Here is a 23,048-nt window from a genome sequence, read left to right as displayed (position 1 = left end):
CCCCCACCCCCCATCCATGGCTCCCCTGGTACAACACCCCCGCCCCGTCCCCCTGGTCCGTGGCTCACCCGGCCCATCTCCCTCAGCTTGGTCAGCATCACTACGATGGTGGAGTTGTTCTCCCACAGCATGCGCCAGAAGTCCTCTGTGGTTTCCGCCAGTGGCCCCTGCGTCGCAATGTAGGCCTTCTGCTGCCTGTGGTGTGGGGCGTGTGAGACCAGGGCCAGTGGGCAGATGCAGGCCCAGGCGGGGGGCCGGCCTGATGCCGCCCGGTGGGTCAGGGCCCCAGCAGCCACACCTGCCACGCCCCTGCCTCCCCAGGAGTCGCCGGCCGGTGCCCCGTCCCCCTCCCCATCTCGCCAAGCCTCCCCATAACCCTGTTTTGCACCCGGGGAAGCCACTGGCCTCAGGGAATGTTCTAGCGCCTCGAGGAGGCTGCAGAACATCCTCTGACCTCTCCTGCCTTGCCCTCCACCCCCTCGAGGGCCAGTAAACTCCTTCTAGGCGTCTGCACGGACTAAGCTCTCGGTCACCCCCAGCCTTTGCGCAGGTGGGGCCTTCGCCGCAACACCATCCCTCAGCCAGGGGTTCTCAACCTGGGCACTGACGTTCGCGGCTGCATCGTTCTCTGTGAGGGGCACTGTGGGGTGCTGAGCAGCATCCCCAGCCTCTGCCCGCCCCCACTCCCATTATGACAAAAATGTCAGCAGACACTGCCCAATTTTCCTTAGGTGGCAGAACTGCCCAGATTGAGAACCACTGATGTGAAAAGGACAGATGGAACCACGTTACAAACGGTAGCCATCCGTTAAATACACAGCTCAAGATTCCCTCCACCTCAGCCGCGACCGCGCGAGGCCGGCGGGGTGTCCAGCTCTCCTTCCCACGTGAGGCTGGGGACCGCCGGGGCAAAGCGGGGGTACCTGTAGCCATCGATGAAGCTGGCGTTGATATAGTCGGAGCCCTCCACCCCACGGATGGGCTGCAGACAGACCCGCGTGCTCTCGTAGGGCATGATGTTTACCAGGCGGTTCTTGAACTTGTTACAAGGCAGATTGGCACTGATGAAGCGGGACGTGTGGGCTTTGGAGTTGGCCAGCCGCTGTGGGGACAGAGGAAGGCCGGGGTCAAAAGCGGGAGGGCGGCGCGGCTGTGTTCTCCGGGCGACGGAGCGCGAAGGGTGGAGCGTGCGGGGGCGGGGGGAGAGGAACAGCCCGGACCTCCAGCTCCTCACCACGCCCCCAACGCCCACCGGGAACGCCCCCCAACCTTGAACTCGAGCTCCATGCCGGTGACATGCTCGCCGGGCTCCACCTGCGCCAGCTTCTGGATGTAGGCATAGAGGCTGCGGGCGGGCACCTCCGTGGTGCCGCAGCCCACGGCCTCCAGCAGCGCCTCGTGGATGAAGCTGTACTGGTCCTCGGTCTGCACCATGTAGTTGCGCTGCGAGCGCATGAGCGTCACGTGGCCGTACACGTCCACCGTCTTCTCCGGCTTGATCCGCTCCAGCATGGCATCGATGACGATGAAGCAGCCGGTGCGGCCCACGCCGGCACTGCGGGGACGGGCACGGCGGTCAGGAAGGCCGAAGGAGGCCCCGGGGCGGGAGCGGGGGGCGGCCGGGGGTACCTGCAGTGCACGACCACGGGGCCCGCGTCCGGCGGGTTACAGGTTTTCACTCTCCGCAGGAAAGCCAGGAATGGCGTCGGGTACTCGGGCACCCCGTGGTCCGGCCACGCCGTGAACTGGAACTGGCGGACCTCACGTTTCTCACTGGAGCCATTCTGGGGGCCGCAGGGACAGAGCCGGTCACAGCAGCGCTCCGTGCACGGACAGAGGATGCCAAATTCACGCCCAGGGGCCCGGCTGCCTCACGTACTGGGCGGGGTGGGGGGGGGGGGAGACCCTCACCGGGTGTATCACAGTGTGGCCAACATCATGCCCCGACTTTCTCCCCAAATCCGCCCCCATCTCAGCTGGTGGCGGCTCCATCCCTCCAGGCGCTCTGCCCAGGACTCAGGAGTCCCCCTTGATTCACTGCCCCTCCCACATCCAACCGGCTCTGCCTTCATCTATCCCAAACCTGCCGGCTTCTCACCTCCTCCGTGGCGGCCTTCCTGGTCCAGTCCCCTCCACCCTGGAACCCCCTCCTCTGGTCCTCGCCCCAACAGTCTGCCCTCCCCACAGTGGCCACCAGAGGGCGCCGGTGAGCACCTGAGTCAGGTCTGCCCCCACCCCCACCCCCCAACAGGGCTACCATCCACCTTAGGGTAAAAGCCCAGCCTCCCCTCCTCCCTCTCTTCCCCTCACTCACTCTGCTAAAACCATAATACAGGCCTCCTCATTGTTTCTCCATCATGCCAGGAATGGTCCTGCCCCAGGACCTTTGCACGGGCTGAGCCTCTGCCAGGAATGCTGTTTTCCCAGATCTCTTGGCTCCCTTCCTCACCATCTCCAGGTCCCCTGACATATACTTTATTTTTCTCCTTCTACGTGTAAGATTTGTCCTTTTACATATTGACTGTCAATGCCTTGTCAACTAAACTAAGCTCCAAAAGGGCAAGACATCTTGTCTGTCTTGGTCCTTGCTGTGTCTTCGTGCCCAAATCAGGGCCTGACACGCGGTGGGTGTTTAGTGTTGACAGAGGACCCGGCTGGAGTCTGGGGAGCACTGTGGTGCCCGCACCCTCCCCTCCCCATGCTAACAATGAAAAAATGTTCTCCAGATGGCAAACTGCCCCAGTCGAGAACCAGTGACATAGAACACAGATGGAACCATGTAACTGACACCAGCCATCAGTTAAACACACATCTTAAGATTCCCTCTGCCCCAGGCCTGACTGCCCAGACTAGCAGGGACTCTCTACCTTTGTCTCCCACCCATCACGGGCCTAGGCTGGGTGAGGCCAGAGGGCAAGGAGGGAGGGAAGGCCTGGGACGTAACTGATGGCAAGGGGACGACAGGCTCATTGCTACGTTAGGTTCTGCTGGTTTTGTCCCGATGTGGCTGGACACAGGAGGTCCCTCCTCTGAGCCTCAGCTTCCCCACCAGTGGCTTCGAGAGAATGTGGTCAGCCTGGGCTCCCCGATGGGGAGCTCCCAGGACAGAAGCTGGAGCCTTCTGTCTGCCTCTTCCACCCCCACCACCCCCTCCCGCAGGCCCCAGCCCAGGCCGGGCCCTACCTTGTGCAAAGAGAACGTCCGGACACAGAACGTGGCCAGCTCGATGGTGTCCAACAGCGTGACCTGGATGAAGCCATATGTCTCCGTGCCCCTGTTGGGCCAGTACTGATCACACTTGATCTGTAGAAGGCGGGAGAATGGAAGTGAGCATGGGCTGGCGCCGGCCGGGCGCGCGGGGGCTGCAGGGTCCGGGCCCCACCCGTGATTTCTCCTCTAGCCGCGTCATCATGACGATGGTAGCTGAACGCTGTTCCCACACCATACGCCAGAAGTCGCCGAAGGTCTCTGGCAGCGGCCCCTGCGTGGCGATGTACGCATTCTGCCGCCGGTAGCCGTCCACGTAGTTGGCGTTGATGTAATCACTGCCCACGATGCCTGCAGCAGAGACAGATGCCAGAGATCAGCGGGCGTGCTGCTGTCCCCTACACAGGTTCTATCTGGCCTACCGCTTCCTGGGAGCCTTCCCGGACTGCCCCGAGCTGCCCCCACAGGAACCATGGAGCCTGAATGTTGCGGTTTCTCTGCCCCCGCATCACCGTCGCTGGGGGCCAGACTGCTCTCTGGGGTGGGGCTGTCCCTGTGCACTGCAGGGTCTGAGCGGCGTCTCAGACCTCTAAATGCAGCTAGCTCCCTGTCCCCCGGAACGTGAACACGAAAATGCCCTCAGACATCGCCCAATGTTCCCTGGGCACCGAGAACCACGGATGCAGAGGGACAGATGGAAATGTGTTACGGACAGCAACCATCAGTTAAACACCTATCCAAAACTTCCCAGTAGCTTCTGGCTGGAGCTGGACCAGGCCTGTGAGCAGCATCTGGCCTCAGTTTCCCTAATCTGTGCCCTTGCTCGTCCGCACTGGCCCTGCCGCGTGGCCAAGTGGAGGCACGGTGTCTGTGCGCTCTCTCTGGCCTGGGGAAGGGCAGATGGGGCCTGGGCAGCTACCTTCAATGGGCTGGAGGATGACGCGCGAGTGGTCGTACGCGATGACGTTGGCATAGCGGTTCTTGGGTTTGTTCACTTCCAGGTTGGAATGCTCCCACGTGAACTGCTGGCCCGGATCAATGGACTGTAGGGGAAGGTGAGGTGGGAGGCATCAGGGTGGGGCGCTGGGGGGCCAGGGTGGGGGCAGGAGGCGGGGGCTAGCTCACCTCGTACTCCTGGGAGAGCTTGAGGCTGTCATTGGCCTTGAGGCGTTCCGTGTGCTCCGCCATGTCTGCGATGGGGATCGGGGGGTGGCTGAGCATGCCTGTGGGGAGAGCAGACCCCACGGTGCGGCCGGTCACGCGGGAGCCAGCCTGGGGGCCGGGGGGCGGGGGGCGTTCTACAGTGTGAGTCTGTGATGGGCGCGCTGTGGTTAGAGCGAGTGGCGGGGGAGGGGAGGGTTCAGGACGGCCCACGCTGGGGCCGGGAGCCCAGGCCTGCGGGTCTGTCTGCAGGTGGAGCGTTCGAGGAGCGGCTCCCAGCTGAGTCTGACACCCCCGGCTCGTGATGTCCACCCATCCCAGCGCCCCCAATCCAGCTGGGGATGCAGGGACCGGGGAAGGGTCGCCCTGGAAGACTCCAAGCTCCTAGTGCCTCGTGGCAAGAAGGAGGCGGGTGACACAGAAATGAAGCAGCAGATGCGGCTGGCTGGGCCTCTGGAAACCTCGCTCCCCAGGGCATGGGCCGGTGATGGACACCCCTGTCTGACCCTCTGGGATCAGAGGGACTGTGAGGGCTGCTGCCAGGGAGCGCTGAGGCACTGGGGAGGGGAGATGGTGTGTGTGTGTGTGTGTGTGTGTGTGCTGGGGGGTCCCCATCTCTCTGTGTGCCTGCATCATTTCTCCATCTGGTGCATGGGCTAGTGTGGGCTGGGCCTGGCTCTTTCTCCCCAATGTCTGGGTCTGCAAGACCCGTCTGCTCTCCTGGGGCGCAGTGGGCTGAGCTACGTGCCGGCTCAGAAGTACAACATGGCCAGGCCAGCTGGTAAACACCAGCGTCCCCAGCCCCCCAGGCCGCTCCCCAAGAGCCCTTACCTAAGGAGTGAAGCTGGGGTCCTGTCACGCAGGATGACCCCCCCGCACCCCCACCTACAAGCAGTCACGACCAGCGACCTAAGGGCCCAACAGACCAGAACCCCGACTCCCCTGAGAAGCCAGCGCAGGACAGGTGGACAGAGATCAGGAGGCGGGATGGAGAACCAAAGATGAAAACAAACAGGGGGTGTGGGGGGGGCGCGAAAGGAAGCCGAGAACAGAGAGACACAGGAACTAACTTTCAAAGTGAAACCCCGGCTCTCTGAGGGGGCTGCTGAGGCCCGAATCTGCAGAAACAGCAAACAATAAATAAATGAAAACACACGGGGGGCCCCTGCCTCCCCCATCCCTCACTGGATGCACGCACAATGGCCGGCCGACAGACGCAAAGGGCAGAGCGACTGCAATGGGGGATGCACGCTGCCCGGGCCCCACCCCGAGGACCTACGGGAGCTGCTGTGGATCCCTCCTACCGGACTGCACCCAGTCCTGGTTCTCAGCTGTGACTTCGGGAAGATCCTAAAGCTCTCGGCCTTTTGTCAGTGTGTCCCCTCAGACCAACCTGGCCTTGGGTCCCCTGTTGGGGTCAGCAGAGGAGATTTCAGATGAGGTGCAGGCGGGTGAGGGCAAAACCTGGGGGCAGGGGAAGGACCTACGAGCCCATGCCATGAGCTTTAAGAAGGACAGCAACTATCAGTTAAACATGGGTGTTAAAAATCATCATTTGGATGAAAATAGAACTGACACGACCTGGTCCAGAGACAGAAAAGAGAAGGGAGTACATTAGGGGTGCCATATGGGACCTTTCGTGATCCCTTATGGCAGACTGCTGCCATCAGTTACACCTGATCTTAGCCAGAAGGCTGAGAAGTGACAGGAGCCATCAGTTAAATATAAGTGACCAAAATCCTCATTTGGGTAAAAACAGAACTGATGTGAGACAGTCCAGCAACAGAAAAGAGAAAGGAGTATATTAAGAACAGTACGTGAGGCCATGCACTAGCCCTTAAGGAGGACTGCAGCCATCGGTAACATACAAATGTTTAAAATCTGTTTGGTTGGAAACAATTATTATGAGACAGGAAGTAGACAGGAAGTTCAGAGACAGGAAGTAGAGACTGGATGCAGGGAGAGGGACAGATGGAACCATGCTGTGACCTCATAAGGAGAACAGCAGCCATCAGTTAAATGGAAACCTTATTTGGTTGGAAGCAGTTGGCATAAGCCCATTAAGAGGGATAAGATGAGGGAGTATGTGGATCGCTATACATGAAGATGATCAAGGACAAGACCCTGGTTCATTCAGTTCTCCCTCCAGGCATGGCAGGTGACCTTAAGGGACTCGTGTGAATATACAGGGAACTGTGAAGAGGCAGGCGAGCATGAGCATCTGTGGACGAGAGACATGCAGCGCACATGGGAGGCAAAATCTCTGTACCTCGCCAGGGGGACAGCCCACGGGAGTGTGGAGAAAGGCCAAGGAAAAACCCGAATGCCCACCCCTGAGCATCCCTAAGACCAGTGGGAACCAGAAGCATAGCTCCTTCTGCTAGAAGAAAGGAGGGTTCTTTGGCTTGTTTCGTTTTTAAGGGGTCCATTCTGCTCAGATGACCCCAACCACCAGTGAAACACAGCTTTGCAAAAGCCTCACTTGGTTGTAAACCAGAACTGGTCCATGGAATTTCTAGATCCACAGAGGGATTTGGGAATCGGGCATTTTGCTGCACCAAACCGCTCAGCAGGGGCAGATGAGGTTCCACCGAGGGGGCCGCTTCCTCGTCTCTCATGCTACCTCCCCTCCGTGGTGTTGATCCTGGCACCTGGGATACACACATACCTGGCGTCTGGAAGTTAATGCGTCTCATTTCTACAGGGTCCTTGGGGTGGTGGGGGGCGAGGTCAGCGTTGTTCAGGAGGCATTTGGTGCGGGGCTCTGAGTCCTTGCGTTTACTTTGTGGGAGCAAGCAGAAGACTCCTTGAGTACCGGCGTGTGTCCAAAGACGCACGTGTACACGCGTGAACGCCGATCAGGTACCGCAAGTGAGGGGCCCGGCCAGGGGAAAAGGGGCCGTGTACGCGCACGGTTGGGGTTCCCGGGACCACACATGGACACGCGTGCAGCCTGCTGGCACAGCTGAGCGTCCCCTCACCCCACGGGCACGGCACCACCCTGATCCCTCTCCTCGGCCTCTTGCCTGAAGCCTCCCAAGGACGAGGCCGGTTCTTACCTGTCGGGTTTGCTGCTCCCGAAAGGAGACACAGGTTAGGAGGGAAAAGAAGACAGGTGAGGGCGTGCTGGTCACAGAAAGCCTGTTCTGTGACGGCGGGTGGCTTTCTTAACCTCCCAGAGCCTTGGGCTCCTCTGGAAAATGGGGCTAATCCTTCCTGCTTGGGTCCCCACCACAAGGAAGAATGTCTCGGCCTTCCCTTTCTAAGGTGAGACGTGTCCCATGTGGCCACCACAGTTATTCTCCTTGCTAAACTGGACAGAGGTGGCCTCCACCCCAAATCATCCTGCTGAGTGGCGTGCGGACCTTGAGAGGAGTCAAGTCACTGGCCTGGTCTGTGTGACTTTGATCCAGTGGCTTAACCTCTCTGAGCCAGGGTTTTTCTATCTGTACGGCAGAGGACCTCCGTGGTCATCCTGTGCAACCAGCCTTCCCTGGGCCTTCCAGACCCTCCTTCCTTTTCCAGGGAGCCCTCCCTCTTGTCAAGTGGGGAGTGCAAAGGGGCTCACTTCTTGTAGAGCAAGATGGCGATAACGATGCAGATGATGAAGACCACAGCCAGCACAGGCCCGATCACCCAGATGAGCCCCTCCTCGCCATCCACGATGGGCTGCGGGTCTGGGTTATCCAGCTGGAAGGGATCTGAGAAGGGGCTGGCTGCAAATGTCTGTGGGCAACAGGACGGGAGGGGCCTCCATCAGTGTCCATCCTACTCACAGTGGCCAAAGGAGTCTTCTTCCAGCACAAACCTATGTCCTTCCCCTACTCTAAATCCTCCTATGATTCCCGAGAACCCGGACCCTGGTGCTCTGCATTGGCCTGGCCCTTTGCCAGTCTCTGCTCTCCCTACTGCTCCCTGGGCTTCAGCCACTCTGAAGTCCTTTTTGTTCCTCTCACACGGCACCTCTAGACCTCTGCGCGTGCAAATCCTGAAGATATCTTGTCTTGGTTGAACTCCTACACAGCCACCAAAGCCCTAGGTCCCAAGTCCCTTCCTCTAAAAAGTCTTCCCCTTGGGGTATCCCCAACCTCAAGTCCTTCCCCCTGCCCAGCCCTGATCATGGGAAGCTGGCAGGATCTGTGTCTGGTTCTGAGGTCGGGGCCCCGGGGGCTGAGTCCACGTCAGGGCCTGTGCGCTCAGAGGGTGGGGCTGGACGAAGGCAGACACCATTTGGGACTTACAGGCTCGCTCTTCTGCAGCACTGCAAGCACAAAGAGGACATATCGGTGGCCAGGCTCCAAGCCCCTGTTGTCAAAGCCACCGTACTGCTTCTGGTCACCGGGGTGGAAGGTGGACGGCAACATCGAGAAGCGAGCCGCAATGTAGGGGCGGGGCGCCTCCAGCTGGCGAGAGTGCCTCAGGCTGCGCCTCTGCAGCCGTGAGATATCCTGGATGAGCTGTGGGAACAGAGGCATGGGGTGCTCAGAGGCTGGCCAGCAGCAACAGGGCTTCCAAAAATCAGGACAGGGTCTGGGCCAGGCAGGTCTGGGCCCCACCTCACCTCCTCCAGATCCATATCTTCTGGGCTGCCCAGAGGGGTCAGGAACTGGCCACCACGAGACTTGCGCAGTGGCACCATCACAATGAAGTAGTTCCTGTAGGGAGATGAAAGGTCGGGGGCCACGTCCAAAGAATGCCTGCTGGAGGTGGGTGGGGGAGTCCCTGTGCTCTGAACCTTCCCTCTGCTTCTACGCCCCTAGAACCCAGCCATATAGGACTATAGTTCCTGATTCAAGCCTCCAGGCTTTTGAGTATGTGGTTCCTTCTGCCTAGAGAGGCTACCCCAATTATATTTCTTGAACTCCTACACATCCTTCAAAGCCCCAGCTTCCATACCCACACATCCTTGTAGTCCTTAATTCTTCTCTGCTTCCCAGGCAGAGTCCTCTCCCCACCGGGGACTCTCAACCCTAGTGCCTCTCACTATCACACCACAGGTCTGAAAGTGTCTGTTTCCAGTTCTGTCTCCCCACCAGCCTGGGAAACCAGACCCCAAAGAAGCTCAGGTACACAGGGGTATCAGAAATGTTGGAGGAGAGGCCACATTTAGTGACGGTGCCCATGAGAAGCATCTGGACAACCACACAGACTGGGACTGGCGTGACCCACATTTTAGACACAGGTGAGGACACTGAAGCACAGAGAGGTCAGGTGGCTGGCCCCAGTCACAAAGCTGGCTAATGGGGGGGGGGGGGGGAATCCCTGGGGGCAGTGGGGTGGTTTTGATCATACTGGACAGGCACAGGGCTCTGGCCGTCAGGCAGATACACCATGATGAAGCCGTCGGAGTCAGGCTTGGGGGCCACGCTGGGCTTGGCACTGAGCAGGTTGAAGGCGGTCCAGGCAGTAACGGTCTGCTGAAGGCCACCCAGGCTGCTGCCTCGGTTGGTCAACACGAAGTTGTAGAAGGTGTTGGGCTTGAGGTGCGTGATGAGCTTTTTGGTGGTACGGCCGTCCACGTCCAGTGTGAGCCCGTTGTACTGGATCTGCGGGCCAGGGCTGGCTCAGTGGGGGTTCTGTGCTGAGCCCCTGACCCTGAGTCTTGATCCCAGATGGAGCCGTAATCCCAGCTGAGCCCAACTCTAAGCCCAGTGTTGACTGAGCCCTAATCCCAGAATAAGCCTCAGCCCTAAGCTAACTCCTGACCCTAGACAGATCCTCAATCCCAGCTGAGGCCCAGCTCTGAGCAGGTCCCAATTCTGACTGACCCTTAATCCCAGAGTGAGCCCCAATCCTAGATGGAGGCTCAATCCCAGCTAAGTCCCAATTCTGACCAAGCCCTAATCACAGACTGAATCCCAATCCTGACTGAGCTCTGACCTCAGCCTGGATCCTAGGCTAAATCTCCATGCTAGGCAGATCCTCAATCCCAACTGAGCCCTGACCCGACTGAGAACCAACCTTGAATGAGCCCCAATCCTTATGAACCCCTAATCTCAGACTGAGCCCTAATCCCGAACTGAGCCTCAATCCCAGGTTAAGCCTTGACTACAGCCTCAGTCTCAATCCCAGCTGAGCCCTGATCCCACTCAGCCCTGAGTCCAGCTGATTCCCAACCCCTAACCTGGCCTGCCTGCTCCCGGGGTGGGGGTGGGGGAGCGTGGGGGGCGGGGGCGCTGCACCTTGTAGGGTGTGGGTGAGTTGTAGTTGTCAGGAAACTCCCAGCTGAGCAGGACTGATGTCTTCATGATCATCTTCACCTTGAAGTTCTTGGGTGAGACTGTGCCGGGCAGCAGCCGAGTGGGAGAGAACAGAAAAGAGGCCCCGTGAGTGCCGGGGGTAGCGCGGGGTGGGCCGGTGGGGTGGGGTGGGGCGGCCCAGGCGCTCCCTGTCCTCCGCTGTGCCTGTGCCCATGGCCTTCCTGCCTGGCCCTGCCTGGCCCTGTCCCAGGTCCCTGCCGGGGTGGGGGGAGACGGCGCTGCTGCAGAGAGGAGGAGGAGCAGGAGGGGGGAGGGGGAGGGGGGTCGGTGGGGGCGGCGGTGCCACCTAGGCACGTCCCACCTTTGCCAACGCCGGAGCCTCGGGGTCCGGACTCGCCTCGAGTGTCCACAAGGAAGCAGAAAAGTGACCACTTACCTGGGCGGGGGAGAGGGAGGGGGCTGGGGTGGGGGTGGGCACGAGGCCCGGTCCGGCTCTGGTGCGGGGATCGCCGCGCGCCTACCTTGGTCCCGCAGGAATGTCCGGTAGCGGACGGGGGGGCTGTAGGGGCCGGGGCCCTGGCGCGTGTGGGCCCGCACTTGGAGGTCATACGCCGTGTCGGGCTTGAGGCCCTGCAGCGTGAGCACATTCTCGGCGCCCGCCTCGGCCGCCGCCGGCAGCTCGGTCTCTCGGGCGGGGCCCAAGGCTCCGGCCTCCCGCACAGCCACCGTGTACTTGACAATGGCCCCGTTGCGCTCGGCGGGCACGGGCGGCAGCCAGCGGAGCAGGACGGTGCCAGCCGAGGCATTTCCAGCTGCCTCGAGGATCTGCGGGTGGCCACGGGGAGTGTCCTCGGGGATGCTCAGGACCTCGGCCGCCTCCTCGCCCAGGCCTCCTCGGCTCCGGGCCGCCAGCCGAAACACGTACGTGGCCCCTTTATGCACACCCAGCGCTGTATAGTGGTCCTCGGTAGGTGGGAACTCCAGTGTGGCCAGGGGCGAGTCCTCACGGCCGAACTGCAGGCGGTAGCCCAGCACCTGGTCCTCGGTGGTGCTGGCTGGGGGCTCCCAGCGTGCCAGCAGGCTGCCCTCGGGGGTCTGCTGCACCGACAGGGTGGGGCGGCCCAGCACTGCGGGGAGACAGGGGGCGTGTCAGGGCCACGTGGCCCATCCAAGTCGGGCAGCAGGGGGTGGGGCTGCAATTTTTATTTTATGTATTTATTTTTTTAACGTTTTATTTATTTGAGTGAGAGAGACAGATAGAGAGAGAGCACAAAAATGCGGAGGGTCACAGGGAGAAGCAGACTCCCTGCTGAGCAGGGAAGCCCGATGCAGGGCTTGATCCCGGCACCCCAGGATCATGACCTGAGCTGAAGGCAGACGCTTAACTGACTGAGCCATCCAGGCGCCCCTGGGGCTGCAATTTTTAAAAGCGGGTCTCAGGGATGCTGAACTCCGAAGCAAAGACTTGAAGGAAGTGAGGGAGGCAGGAAGACCTGGTGGAAATGGTGTTCCAGGCAAGGAATAGCCTGTGCAAAGGCCCCGAGGTGGCACTGTGCTGGGTGAGTGGAAGGAAGAGTGAGGAGGCTGGGGACTCAGAGAACCCGATAAAGGAAAATGTTTTCGGATGCCAAAGCAGGTCCTCATATGTTTACCTCTTCTTCTTATTCATAAGTCACTCATCTGGTGTCTCACTGATTTGCCCCTTGCCTCCTGCTGGCACATGATTAATACCCATGGGATACAGGAATGTTTCAAAACCCTGCCCTTGCCCCAAGGTTCTCATGGTCTGGGTAGTAATCAATGTGCCAAGGTCCCAGTAAGTCCGGCAGGAGAGAAGCTGTACAAACAAAACCAGTCTTCTCCTCTTGCAGGACTTATCAGAACCTTTCAGGAACCGTGCTCTGAGCAGTCATAGCATATGCAGTGGGTCTGCTTGGCAAGCACGGCTGTAGTGCAGTGTCCCTGAGAGAAGAGGGAAAGATCAGGGGAGGCTTCTTGAAGGAGGTACATGGGTGCTGGACACCGAAGGATACAGAGACTAGGCAGACGGAGAGAACAGCATGGACACGGACCGGCGGCAGCATGGGGAGGGGCTGTGTCCAGCTGGCATGGAATGTCGGGCTCTGGGGCTGAGGGAGGGTCCCTGGGGAAGGGGTGGGTGCGGGATGTGAGGTGGAGGGCTCAGGACCTGTCATCCCTGAAACACCCTTCCCTGGGCTGTGCCATCTGTCCACAACACCCTCCCCTTACGTTTTCATGGCTGCCTCACCCCCTCCTCAATGTTGGCTGAGGCAAAAAACAGTCCCTTGGGACTGATGGTAGGGGCCTGGAGGGGCCAGAAAGGGAAACTGAGGCAGGGCTGCTCGGAGAAGAGGCTTCATGGTGCAGTGGGGGCGATGGGCACACCACCTCCAAACAACCCACCCCGGGTGATCAGAGCTGTGATGCGGGAAGGGGGGCGCTGGGGCTGCCCAGGAGGGAGCACTGGACCGAGACTGTGGGCAGGGGGCAGGGTGAGGAAAGGTATCCAGGCAGAAGGAACAGCCCGGGCGAAGCCGGAACGGGACGGAGGCCTAGCCATGGTTTCCATCCGGCTGGAGCTAAGCAGGCAGGGACGCCAGTGAGGAGGAAGTTGTGGGACTGGCTGGCCTCCTGAGTGGCCCCCACGCCTCTGATCTCACTGGCCCCGCTGCCCAGTGCTCTCTCCCTGCATGAGCTCAAAAACTCCGTGGCATGCTCTGGGGGCAAAGGGCCATGGTGGGGAGGGGGGTGAGGCGGGGATGGGGGGAGGATCCTACCTGCTCCCTTGGTCACGACCACCTTGGGTTTGCTGCGAGCACCATCACCTTTCATGGTGTAGGCGGCTACCGTGATGGAGTAGGCGGTCTCAGGCTGCAGGTTTGTGATGACCATCTCCTGCAGGCAGGGATGGGGGTAAACGATGCAACTGGGGTTGAGACCGGCCCTGCCCACCCCCCCTCCCAGGGCCGGGGTCAAGCAAGGTGGATGTGGGGCCTGGTCTGCAGGCAGAGGCGCGTATCCGAGCTCATGCACAGACCCCAACACACCGCACGTCATGCGAAGACGGGCACATGAAGCCTGATACCCCATCACCTTCCACCTGGACCAGCGCTGTCCCCTCCACCTCCCATCCCTGGCAAACACCCTTGCCCCCAGTCCGTCCTCCCCACAGAGGCCACCACAGGGCGCCATGAGCACCCCAGTCAGGTCCCGCCCTGCTCTGCCCACAGCCCTCCAGGGCTCCCACCTCCCTGGGGTAGAAGCCCAAGTGGTTCACTACCTGCCCCCACCTCCTCCCGCTCTCCCCCTCGCTCACTCTGCTCCAGCCATGGGGCCTCCTCACTGCTCCAATATGCCAGGCACACTCCCACCCCAGGGCCTTTGCATGGGCTGTGCCCTCTGCCTCCACTACACCCACTGGTGTGCTGGAGATTCCCTCTACCAGGCCAGAGAGCCAACAGTTAAATTCTCAGGAATTTTGCAAGCCAGTATTAAACACAGCCTTTATCAGAAAGTAAATTATATAAACGTACTGATAAGTGAGAACAAAGAAAATAAATACTCAAAACCCACCCTCTCCTAATTGTCTTACTACATTTCCCTGTAATCGATGCTCTGGAGGTGATTCTGTCTCCTGTCTAAGGCAGAAAGCTACAGGGTGATGAGCTACTCGAAATTGACACAGTGGGAGTATTTACATCCCAGAAAGAGGGGGAAGCTACAGATCAGGACTGCCCACCCTCCAACCCAGAGAGCTCATCAGTAAACCTTTACACCACCGTCTAGACGCCGCCCCAGCCTCAGCCATCACTAGACACGTACAGTTGACCTTGGACAACGTGGGGGCCAGGGGCGCTGACCCCTGTGCAGTTGAAAATCTACACAGAACTTCTGACTTCCCCCAAAACTCAACTACTATTAGCCTCCTGTTGACCAGAAGTCTTACCAATAACATAATTGACAAATACATCGTTTGCACGTTATACGTGTTAGATACCGTATTCTTATGGTAAAGCAGCTAAAGAAAAGAAAGAGGAGGTCAGGAGGAAGAGAAAGTACATTTACAACACCGTACTGTGTTTTCTCAAAAGTAAATGGGCAGGTAAGTGGACCTCCGCAGTTCAAACCCGTGCTGTCCAAGGGCCAAGTGTATTTGTGTCTTGTTCCAATTAGCTGTCCTCTCCCACACTAGACTGTGACCCCCAGGAGGGCGGGCTCAGGTCTGTCCTGGTCACCGCTCAGGAAATTAAGGCTTGTCCCACAAATGTCCGAGCCACCCAACCTTGCACACATTTCGGCATCCACCCTCACAGTCGCATGTGTGCCCAGGTCCCCACGCATGCACACCCACAAACACGGTCCAGCATGCCTGGGGGCTGGGGGGGGGCCCAGGTCAGGAGCATGAGGAGGGGGACAGGGATGCACGAAGAGAGGGTCTCCTGCTCCTGAGCCTCATGTTCAGTCCCTCCCAGGGTCTTGGTGGGTGGGAGGGGCTGAGCTGGAGCCCTTCTTGGGAACTTATGCCTCCAGCCGGGGGTAGGGAAAAGGCAAAGCCTGTATGAGTGAGTGAGTGGGGCTGGTGTCAGTTTAACATCAGAGTTGGGGCTCTCAGAAGAGCCGCCCCTCTGTGTTAGGGCAGGAAGACAGCCCAGGGAGAGGCAGCAATTTGCCCCAAGTGCCACACAGCCAGCCGACTGCTTCAGGGCCCCCGGAGAAAGCGGGGGGGGGGGGGGGGGGCTGATGGAAACAGTCCTGCAGGCCTCCTTCCCGACCCACCCCAGGGCCCACTGACCCTCTCACCACTCAAGGGCCACGATGAAGTGGCTGCTTTGGCCAGAGAGAGAAATTTCGAGGTCAGAGAAGACTGAGACAGGTGTTAAAAGGGTCTGGCTGGGTTGGAAAGTGGCCCAGTTTGGATCTGCCAGGCCTGGGTCCAACAGGGGAGGTTGTGGGGTGCAGGGATGGGTTGGGGCTGCAGAAAAAGCTTGAGCGAAGGTGTGGCGGTGAAAACCGTGACCAGAGCAAGGCTGGGGGCTGGGCAGGAGGGGCACCGTGTGAGCCGGGTGGGTCAAGGGCCCATCCAGGTAAGAGGGCTAATGTATACCCTCTGGGTCCAGGGCCCCAGCAGGGCTCCTACGCCCATTTGCCTGATTGAAAACTGAGGCTACAAGCTCCAAGTAACCAGTAGGCATCTGGGGCCCAGGGGAGAAGATCCTCTTACAAGAGACGTGCAGGGTGGGGAGGGTGGGGTGTCACATCACTGCACGGCCCGCGGGAGAACACTGCAATGGCCGGGCAGGGGTGCTACTTACATATTCGGCTGTGTCGTCCGTCTCCCACTAAGCGTGGGAGGAGGTGGCAGGGGAGAGAGGAGTAGGTGAGCAGGTGGCCAGAGAGAGAGAGAGAGAGAAGCAGGGAGAAGGCAGGAGCGCAGGGTCTGGGTGCCGCCCCGCCCACCTGGAGCCCCGCCCACCCAGGCCCCGCCCCGGAACCCCGCCCACCTGGGCATCGGCCAGCATGATGTCCTTGATGCGCGGTGGCCCGCGGGCCTCGGCGCCCTCCATGCGTACGTAGTGGACCTGGTAGCCGCGGATCTGGCCGTGTTGCCGGCCGGGCGCGGGTGAGCGCCACAGCACGCGGATGGCCGTGGCGTTGAGCGCCTCCGCCTCCACCTTCCGCGGCGGCGCGCTGGGCACTGGCGGGGGCAGGGGAGGGGCGGGCAGGGCCGTTACTGGGGCGCCTGGCCCTGCCCCCGGGGCAGCACCGCTGCCCGATGCCAGGGTGCCAAGTGCCAAGTGGCTGCCGGTTAACGTGGTGGTCTGAGCGCTCACCACCAGCCGGGAGGGCATGCCTCCTTCATGGCTCCCACAAGCCCGGGGGGCGGGGGGGGGGGGGGGAGGGGGTCCAATGGTGTGCCCCACTTACAGACGGTCCACTGAGGCCCCCCAGAGCCTAAGCCACCTGCCCAGGCCACATGACACGAGTGGGCCCTGCACGCCCCGTTCCACGGTCATTACCCACCTGCCTCCATCCTAACAGCATCCCTTCTGGGCAGGGGCTCTTATTCCCATCTTATGGATGGGGAAACAGGCCCGAGAGCTGGGCCCTCGATCGCATGGTTAGTAAGAAGCAAAGCCCTGGTCTGAACCCAGTCCAGCTGCATGTTCCCATGCATCCCAGTATGCGGCCAGCCCCACGGATCACAGCTCTTCCTACCCAGCCACACCCCACACTCTGGCATGAACAACTGCTCCATCTCTTCCCCGCTCTTCTGACCCAATGTGGGGCTGCCGACCGGACCTTTTAGGCCATGGCTCGGAAGGCAAGCCGGGTTCCCAAGGCCAAGGAACTGCAGTTTTGTTGGAGAAGCTGCTTGCCTTCATTTCTCCCCATGCCCCAGCTTCTACCAACTGACTCCAGACCAGAGCCTCCCCTCACTTTGCAGCTCAAAACTTTCTAGCTGGAAAGTCAGCCAACAGCGGGGAGGCTGACACTGCAGAAACTGGCCATTGCTACAAATCGGGCTCCGTGCCCCAGAAGCTGATTGTTAAACCTCAGCAGCGCGCTGCAGCCCACCTACTTGCCAGATAGGATGGCTCGGACCGAGGACGCTGCAGATCCCGGCTTATCCCCAGAGTCTAAAAGCTAGGTTTCTGGGGTCAAGGACCCTACGTTTGTTGCAAGTGCTGCTGGCCGTTTCCCACACTGTTTCCATTCTTTCCACCATCAGACCAAAACATATACGGGCTGCCAGCTTAACTTCCCAGGCACAAGGCTCGGGAGAAAATACTGCCCGGAAGGTCTAGGATGGAGCATTCCAGGATCAAGGAGCCCAGGATTCCGTGGGGGAGGCTGCTTGCTTCATGTCTCGCCCTCCAGATTGTGGCTTCTACCTTTTGACCACCAGCCAGCCCCGTTTTGCAGAGCCAGAAGGTGCCGAGGTGCGGGGCGGGCTGGGGCCTGCGGGGTCCCCGGCTGGGGCCAGTGCTTACCGTCCTCGTCGGTGCGGATGACCACGGGCGAGCTCTCGGGCCCTGGTCCCACCTCTGTGTGAGCGACAGTCGTGATGCGGTACTCGGTCCACTTGTCCAGCGCCTCCAGCAGGATCTGAGTGGTGGTCGGGGGGATGCCGTTCACCTCCTTGGGTTGCGGATCCTCCGAGCCCAGCGGTCGGTAGCGGACGCTATAGCTCACCAGGGCCCCGTTGTGCGTTTCCGGCGGCGGTGGGCGCCAACTTACCAAAATGGCCGTGGAGCGTGTGCTGACACATTTAACGTCTTGAGGGGGGGCTGACGGTTCTATTGGAGGGGGGAGAACGTGGGGGCGGGGAGGGGAGGCGGGATGGGCGGGGGAGGGGGCGGGGAAACAAAAGATGGGAAAGAGAAAATAAAACAGAAGATGATAACAAACAAAACAGAACCAAATCAAAGAGAAAGTCGAACCCAAAAGAAGTGGGTGTCAACCAAAGGTGAGATGGACGGGTGGGGGTGGGGGCCGGGAGGGCTGGCCAAGAACACTGCGCTCAGCGCCCGGGGCTGCACCCCCGGGCACGTAGGAGGCCCTGCGGAATAGCGGTAACATCCCCATTCATGAGGCACCTATCATGCACTAGGCACGGTGCTAGGGGCATCACAGAGTAACAGTAAAAGCATCTCTTTATCGAACCCCTACTATGTGCCAGGCACCACGCCAAGGGCGTCATTGAAGACCAGTAATTGGACCTATTTATTGAACACCTACTGTATGCCAGGCCCTGTGCCAGAGGAAGAGCGAAAGCTCCATTAGGCACCTACTGTGTGTCAGGCACCACGCCAGGTAATTGCAATAAAAGCCCCATTTATCAGACACCTACTGTGTGCTAGGCATAGCGCTAAGTTTTTTTATAGGATAACAGTAAATGCATTTATTGGCTGAACACCTACTGTGTGCCAGGGGAGTGGCACTGCCAGGGTAAAAGCAGTAAAAGTCCCATTTATTGGGCACCTACTGTGTGCTAGACACAGTGTAAGAGCTTCACAGATTAATGGTAAAAGCATCTATGTACTGAACTGTTCTATGAGGGGCCCCGGAGGCCACCCTGTGGCTTACTTCAACTTAGGACCACCCTCTCAGCCTCACTTGGAAGACAAAATAATGTCCGTGTCTTGAGCACCTACTGTTTGCCAATTAGCATGCCAAGGGCTTCGTAGGGTAATAATACAAGTGCCCGTTAGCTGGGCACCTCCTGGGCTGGTCCCAGGCTCAGGACTTTACAGATGGTACAGCCCTGATTAGCACCTACTGTGTGCCAAGGTTTTTACAGATCATATAGTTCCTCTGGCACCACACTAAGGCCATCATGGATGGTGGCCAACTCTTATTTATTGAGCGCCTACTATGGGCTGGGCATCAATAGCCCTCCAAAGATAAAAACGGCAGTTGCCATTTACATGGAACCTACTCCATGCCAGGCACTTTATCAGATAACAGTAACAGTCCCCACACAATGAGGACCTACTACATGCCAGGCCCTGTGCTAGAGGCCTTACTGAATAAACAGCAACCGTCCCTACCTATTAAACACCTACTACGTGTTAGGCACTGTGCTAAGGGCCTTGTAGAACATTAATAGCCCTCGCTTCTTAAGCACCTACTGTGTGCCAAGGTCTGTGCTAAGGGCCTTCTAGATAAATGGTAACAGGTTTCACTTCTTGAGCACCTACTGTTTGCACACCCAGTGCCAAAAGTTTTGCAGATAACAAGGTCACGTTTTGAGCAAAACCTGTATACTCGAAACCACACTAGGCCCTGTCAGACGGACAACGGCTCTTATCTGAGCACGTACTATGTGCCTAGAGCCAGGCCAACCTCCTTCAAGAAAGTGCCACTTATTGAGCACTTACTGTATGCCAGCCATTCTGTCAAGGGCTTCACGGAACAATACTCATAGCCCCCGTGTTTGGGGCACCTACTGTGCATGGGGCACCAAGGAAAGCTTGTTATAAATGACTAATGGCTTCCATTCATTGGGTGCCCATTATGTGCCTCGCACCATGCCAATCCGTGCTTAGATTTAAAAGAGCATTTAGGACACACCTGTTGTGTGCTAGGCAGCGTGCTAAGGGCTTTGTTAAATAACAGCGATAGTTTGCACATATTAAGCAACTACTGTGTGTGTTAAGGGCTTTATGGGAATAACATTAAGTCCCCATCTGCTCAGTACCTACTACGAGGCTGTATTAAGGCCATTCCTGGTAATAAACCTCACAGTCTATGCATCACATCTTCGGCACACCCCATTCCCTAAGCCCTTTACACTCAAAATGTGTCCCCGATGATACATCATTTAATTCTCAAGACGCATAAATGGCCAGAACTATCACCCCTCCAGCCTCATTCCACATTACACGTGGGGAAATCAGTTTGAAAGCCCAGCTGCCTGGTTTTCTATGATCATCGGTTATGTACCTACTGGGTGCCAGACCCCACCTACCCTGGGTGCTTTTCGCATATCACCTCCCACTTTACAGATGAAGAAACTGAGGCTGGAAACAGCAAAATTTCCTTGCCAAGGGCATGTGGCAAGAGCCAAGATTTGAACCCAGGCTCAGCTGTTGTCCAGGGGCTATCTTGAGTTGAGAATGGGGACTCAGACCTCAACCTCAGGCCAGCTGAGGATGGCTGGAGCCACATGACTTCAACGGCCCATGGTTCCAGAATTTTCCTTGCCTGTAGGGAGGCCCAGAGAGACCACTGGCTTTGCTTCATGTCAGGGCACAGAGAACCCTTACCATCATGGTAGCCCCATTTGTTCACTGAGCATATGTTTAGACAGTACTTGTTTCGTGCATACTCCATGCCGGGGCCACCCAGAGAAGAAAGAGAGGCCCCTATCCTGAAAGACATCAGACTACCAGATACCTCAGAGGCCTCTCCAATGGCTTACTTCAAATAGAACGACCCTCCGGCCTCACTTAAAGTGAAATGCCAGCGTCCCCCTCCCCTGATACCAGACACTTGGGGCCCTCTCCCCCCATTTCTTGACCAGCCACCCCAACCAAAAGTGCCTGGGGGAATCAGGCAGGAGGGGAAAAACCAACCAAAGAATGTGCTGGAAGGAATGGATTCACTGAGAAAGGGGGAGGAAAAATAAAATCAAAACCATAATAAAATAAGAAACAACGGTGATGGTGATGATGATGAGAAAAACCATAATAAAAGAAAGAAAGACGCCTTCCAGAAAACTCCCAGTCTGGTTACCTACCTTCCACTCTTCAACTGCTAACTTATAAGACTTTCTTACGAGGGAGGGAGTGGCCGAGTGCTGAGCTATAAGGCCAGACCGAGCTCTGGGTGGGTCTCCGGACGCAAGCGGGCCCAAGCCCTGCTCTGGCCCCCAGTGTGGGCACGCCGCAGTTCCAGACTGGTGCCGACGAGGCGGGAAGGTGAGACGGTGTGGGGAGACCCACGGCTGAGTGGTCTGGCCTCCACCTACCCTTGAGTTCAGCCTAAGAAGCCTGCAGTCCCCAGGGGGATATGCCTGGCCCTGAGTCTTGCTGCCAGTTCTCTCGGGCCCCACCCGTCTTGGCGCGAGAAGCGGGGAGTCCCTTCTCCCCCACTCCCTGTCCTGGGCCGCCCCAGAGGTTTCAAGTGGCTGGGCCAAAGCCGCTTTCTTGACGACCACGGAGGCCGCCTCCTTCACAATCCAGCCCAACCTGCGTGACACTTGGGGGGGTGGGAGGAGGGTGTGACGGACCCACGGACAGGCGTGGCGGGCAGGTAGTTCCAGATTCCCCATTTCTGGGCAGGCGTGGCTCTTGACCGTGGAGTAGAAAGTTTGCGGGGGGAGTGCTCAATTTGGGCTCTGGACTCTGCAGCCCAGAGCTCCTGGAGCACAGACTGGGGAGCACGCAGGGTGGGCCGTTTTTGTGAACCTGCTTGAGACCAGCGTGTACTCACCTTCGCGGCACCCGTGCCGGTCTGTCTCACGTGGCCGCCAAGCCACAGGACACCCTCACTGATCGCCTCACGCACAAACGCGCCCAGACGCCTGGGAGCTGCAGAGCGCTCGGCTCGGCGCGAGGGAGTAGGGAGGAGGGAAGGGGGCTGGGGATGGCGGGGGTGCTGCGTCTCCGAGGCCCCTGATCCCAGCGGCTCAGACACCCAGGCCCAAGCTGCCATCACTCGCCACTGACCGGTGACCCCCCCCCCCCCCGTGTGCACACACCAGGGGGCGGGGGACTTGAAGGTCTGAACACCGAGGCTGCTTCCGGAACAAGGCCTGGGGCGGTTTGCTATGACTGACTGAGAAGGGGGAAGGGGGCCACGGCGGTGGGGGCACGGCGGTGGAGGCCATGCGGGGCCAGGCTGAGCACAGAAGAGGGGCAGGGGGAGGAGGGGAGGCAGGGAGACAGCGGCCTAGGCCCTGAGCTCAGAGCAGGCAAGGAGGGCGGTGGTAGGGGCCACAACGTGGCCCAGAGCCAGCTGCCGGGTGCAGTGTTCTGGCCAAAAGGTGACTTGCCTGTGACAGGGAGGCAGGGCAGGCCCGGCAAAGAGCTCCAGGGATTCAAGAGCCTATCCTGGGGCCTGCACCCCCCTCCCCTTTTGCTCCTGCCCCTGGCAATGGGGGACCTTGTCTGGGGGGGCAGGGCCATCTGGGGAGGTGGTTGGTCTCTGTGCACTGTGAGCTCTGGGAATGATGGGGTGTGATCTGGGACAGCCTCACATAGCCGCGCCCCCCCTCCCGCCCCCCACGCCTAGGATCAGGCACAGCGTGGCTGTTCCATGAGCCCCAGGTACAGGACTGGGGAGGGGCGGGGGAGGCGGAAGGAGAGAGAAGGTGCAGTGGACACCTGTCCCCGACCTAGCGGGCGAACCTTGGCGCCCCCAGGGCTCCAGGCCCAGGGAGCCGGGGGAAGCAGGGCCTGCGGGAACCCCCAGCGCAGCGCGGGTGGGCACGTCCGAGGCCAGGCCCCCCACCCCCACCCCCGCTGCGGCGGCGCGGCCAGGGTCAGTGTGCGCTGGGGCCCCCCCCGCAGGGAAGAGCGGGCTCCGCGAGACACCTACTGGACTGCAGTGTGCGCTGCCGCACCACTGGGGTGAAAGCGCCCAGGCCCTGCGGAGAGCGGGCCGCCAGGCGGAAGGCGTACTCCGTGTTGGGCTTGAGGTCCTCCACCACAAAGGCCGTGGCGGGGGGGAAGGGCCCCCCCCCCCGGGGGGGGGGGGGGGGGGGGGGGGAGGTGGAGACAGAGAGGCAGAGACAGAGAGAGAGCCAGGGAGACAGAGAGACAGAGACACAGAGATTGTGAAAGAGACACAAACAGGGCAGGAGAGACAAATGGAGACACAGAGACAGAGACACGGGAGAGATGGAGGGATGCGCAATCCACCAGCGGCCAAGAGCAGGGGGAAGAGAGACATCCGGGCACCAAGTCAGTGAGACCTGAGGGCGCGCCGCCCCGCCCCCTCCCGCTGCCCCCC

General features: G+C 59.5%; 1 protein-coding gene across 7 annotated transcripts in view; it reads right to left on the bottom strand.

Moving 5' to 3' along the window:
* PTPRS (protein tyrosine phosphatase receptor type S) overlaps positions 1-23,048 on the bottom strand; it is a 60,581-nt gene that overhangs the window by 4,117 nt on the left and 33,416 nt on the right. For 2 of the 7 annotated variants that reach the window (XM_044916714.1, XM_044916689.1), the window contains 16 exons: positions 22,635-22,777; positions 10,551-10,648; positions 9,661-9,914; positions 8,930-9,023; positions 8,610-8,825; positions 7,937-8,094; positions 7,428-7,439; positions 7,037-7,149; positions 4,333-4,430; positions 4,127-4,250; positions 3,383-3,558; positions 3,184-3,303; positions 1,630-1,784; positions 1,270-1,555; positions 924-1,102; positions 69-195 (listed from right to left, as the gene is read on the bottom strand). In XM_044916714.1, coding sequence (XP_044772649.1) covers positions 69-195; positions 924-1,102; positions 1,270-1,555; positions 1,630-1,784; positions 3,184-3,303; positions 3,383-3,558; positions 4,127-4,250; positions 4,333-4,430; positions 7,037-7,149; positions 7,428-7,439; positions 7,937-8,094; positions 8,610-8,825; positions 8,930-9,023; positions 9,661-9,914; positions 10,551-10,648; positions 22,635-22,777 — 2,353 coding nt within the window. Of the gene's footprint in view, positions 1-68; positions 196-923; positions 1,103-1,269; positions 1,556-1,629; positions 1,785-3,183; positions 3,304-3,382; positions 3,559-4,126; positions 4,251-4,332; positions 4,431-5,438; positions 5,487-7,036; positions 7,150-7,427; positions 7,440-7,936; positions 8,095-8,609; positions 8,826-8,929; positions 9,024-9,660; positions 9,915-10,550; positions 10,649-11,089; positions 11,696-13,366; positions 13,485-15,901; positions 15,929-16,090; positions 16,285-17,581; positions 17,888-22,634; positions 22,778-23,048 lie in introns of all 7 variants that reach the window. The other 5 variants (XM_044916652.1, XM_044916645.1, XM_044916619.1 and 2 more) reach the window with 5 other exon arrangements.

This window comes from Neomonachus schauinslandi, chromosome 1, assembly GCF_002201575.2.
Source record: "Neomonachus schauinslandi chromosome 1, ASM220157v2, whole genome shotgun sequence".
In the NCBI taxonomy this organism is placed as follows: Eukaryota; Metazoa; Chordata; class Mammalia; order Carnivora; family Phocidae; genus Neomonachus; species Neomonachus schauinslandi.
Note: the sequence above shows the minus strand (reverse complement) of the source record. Positions and strands in the feature narration are given on the sequence as shown.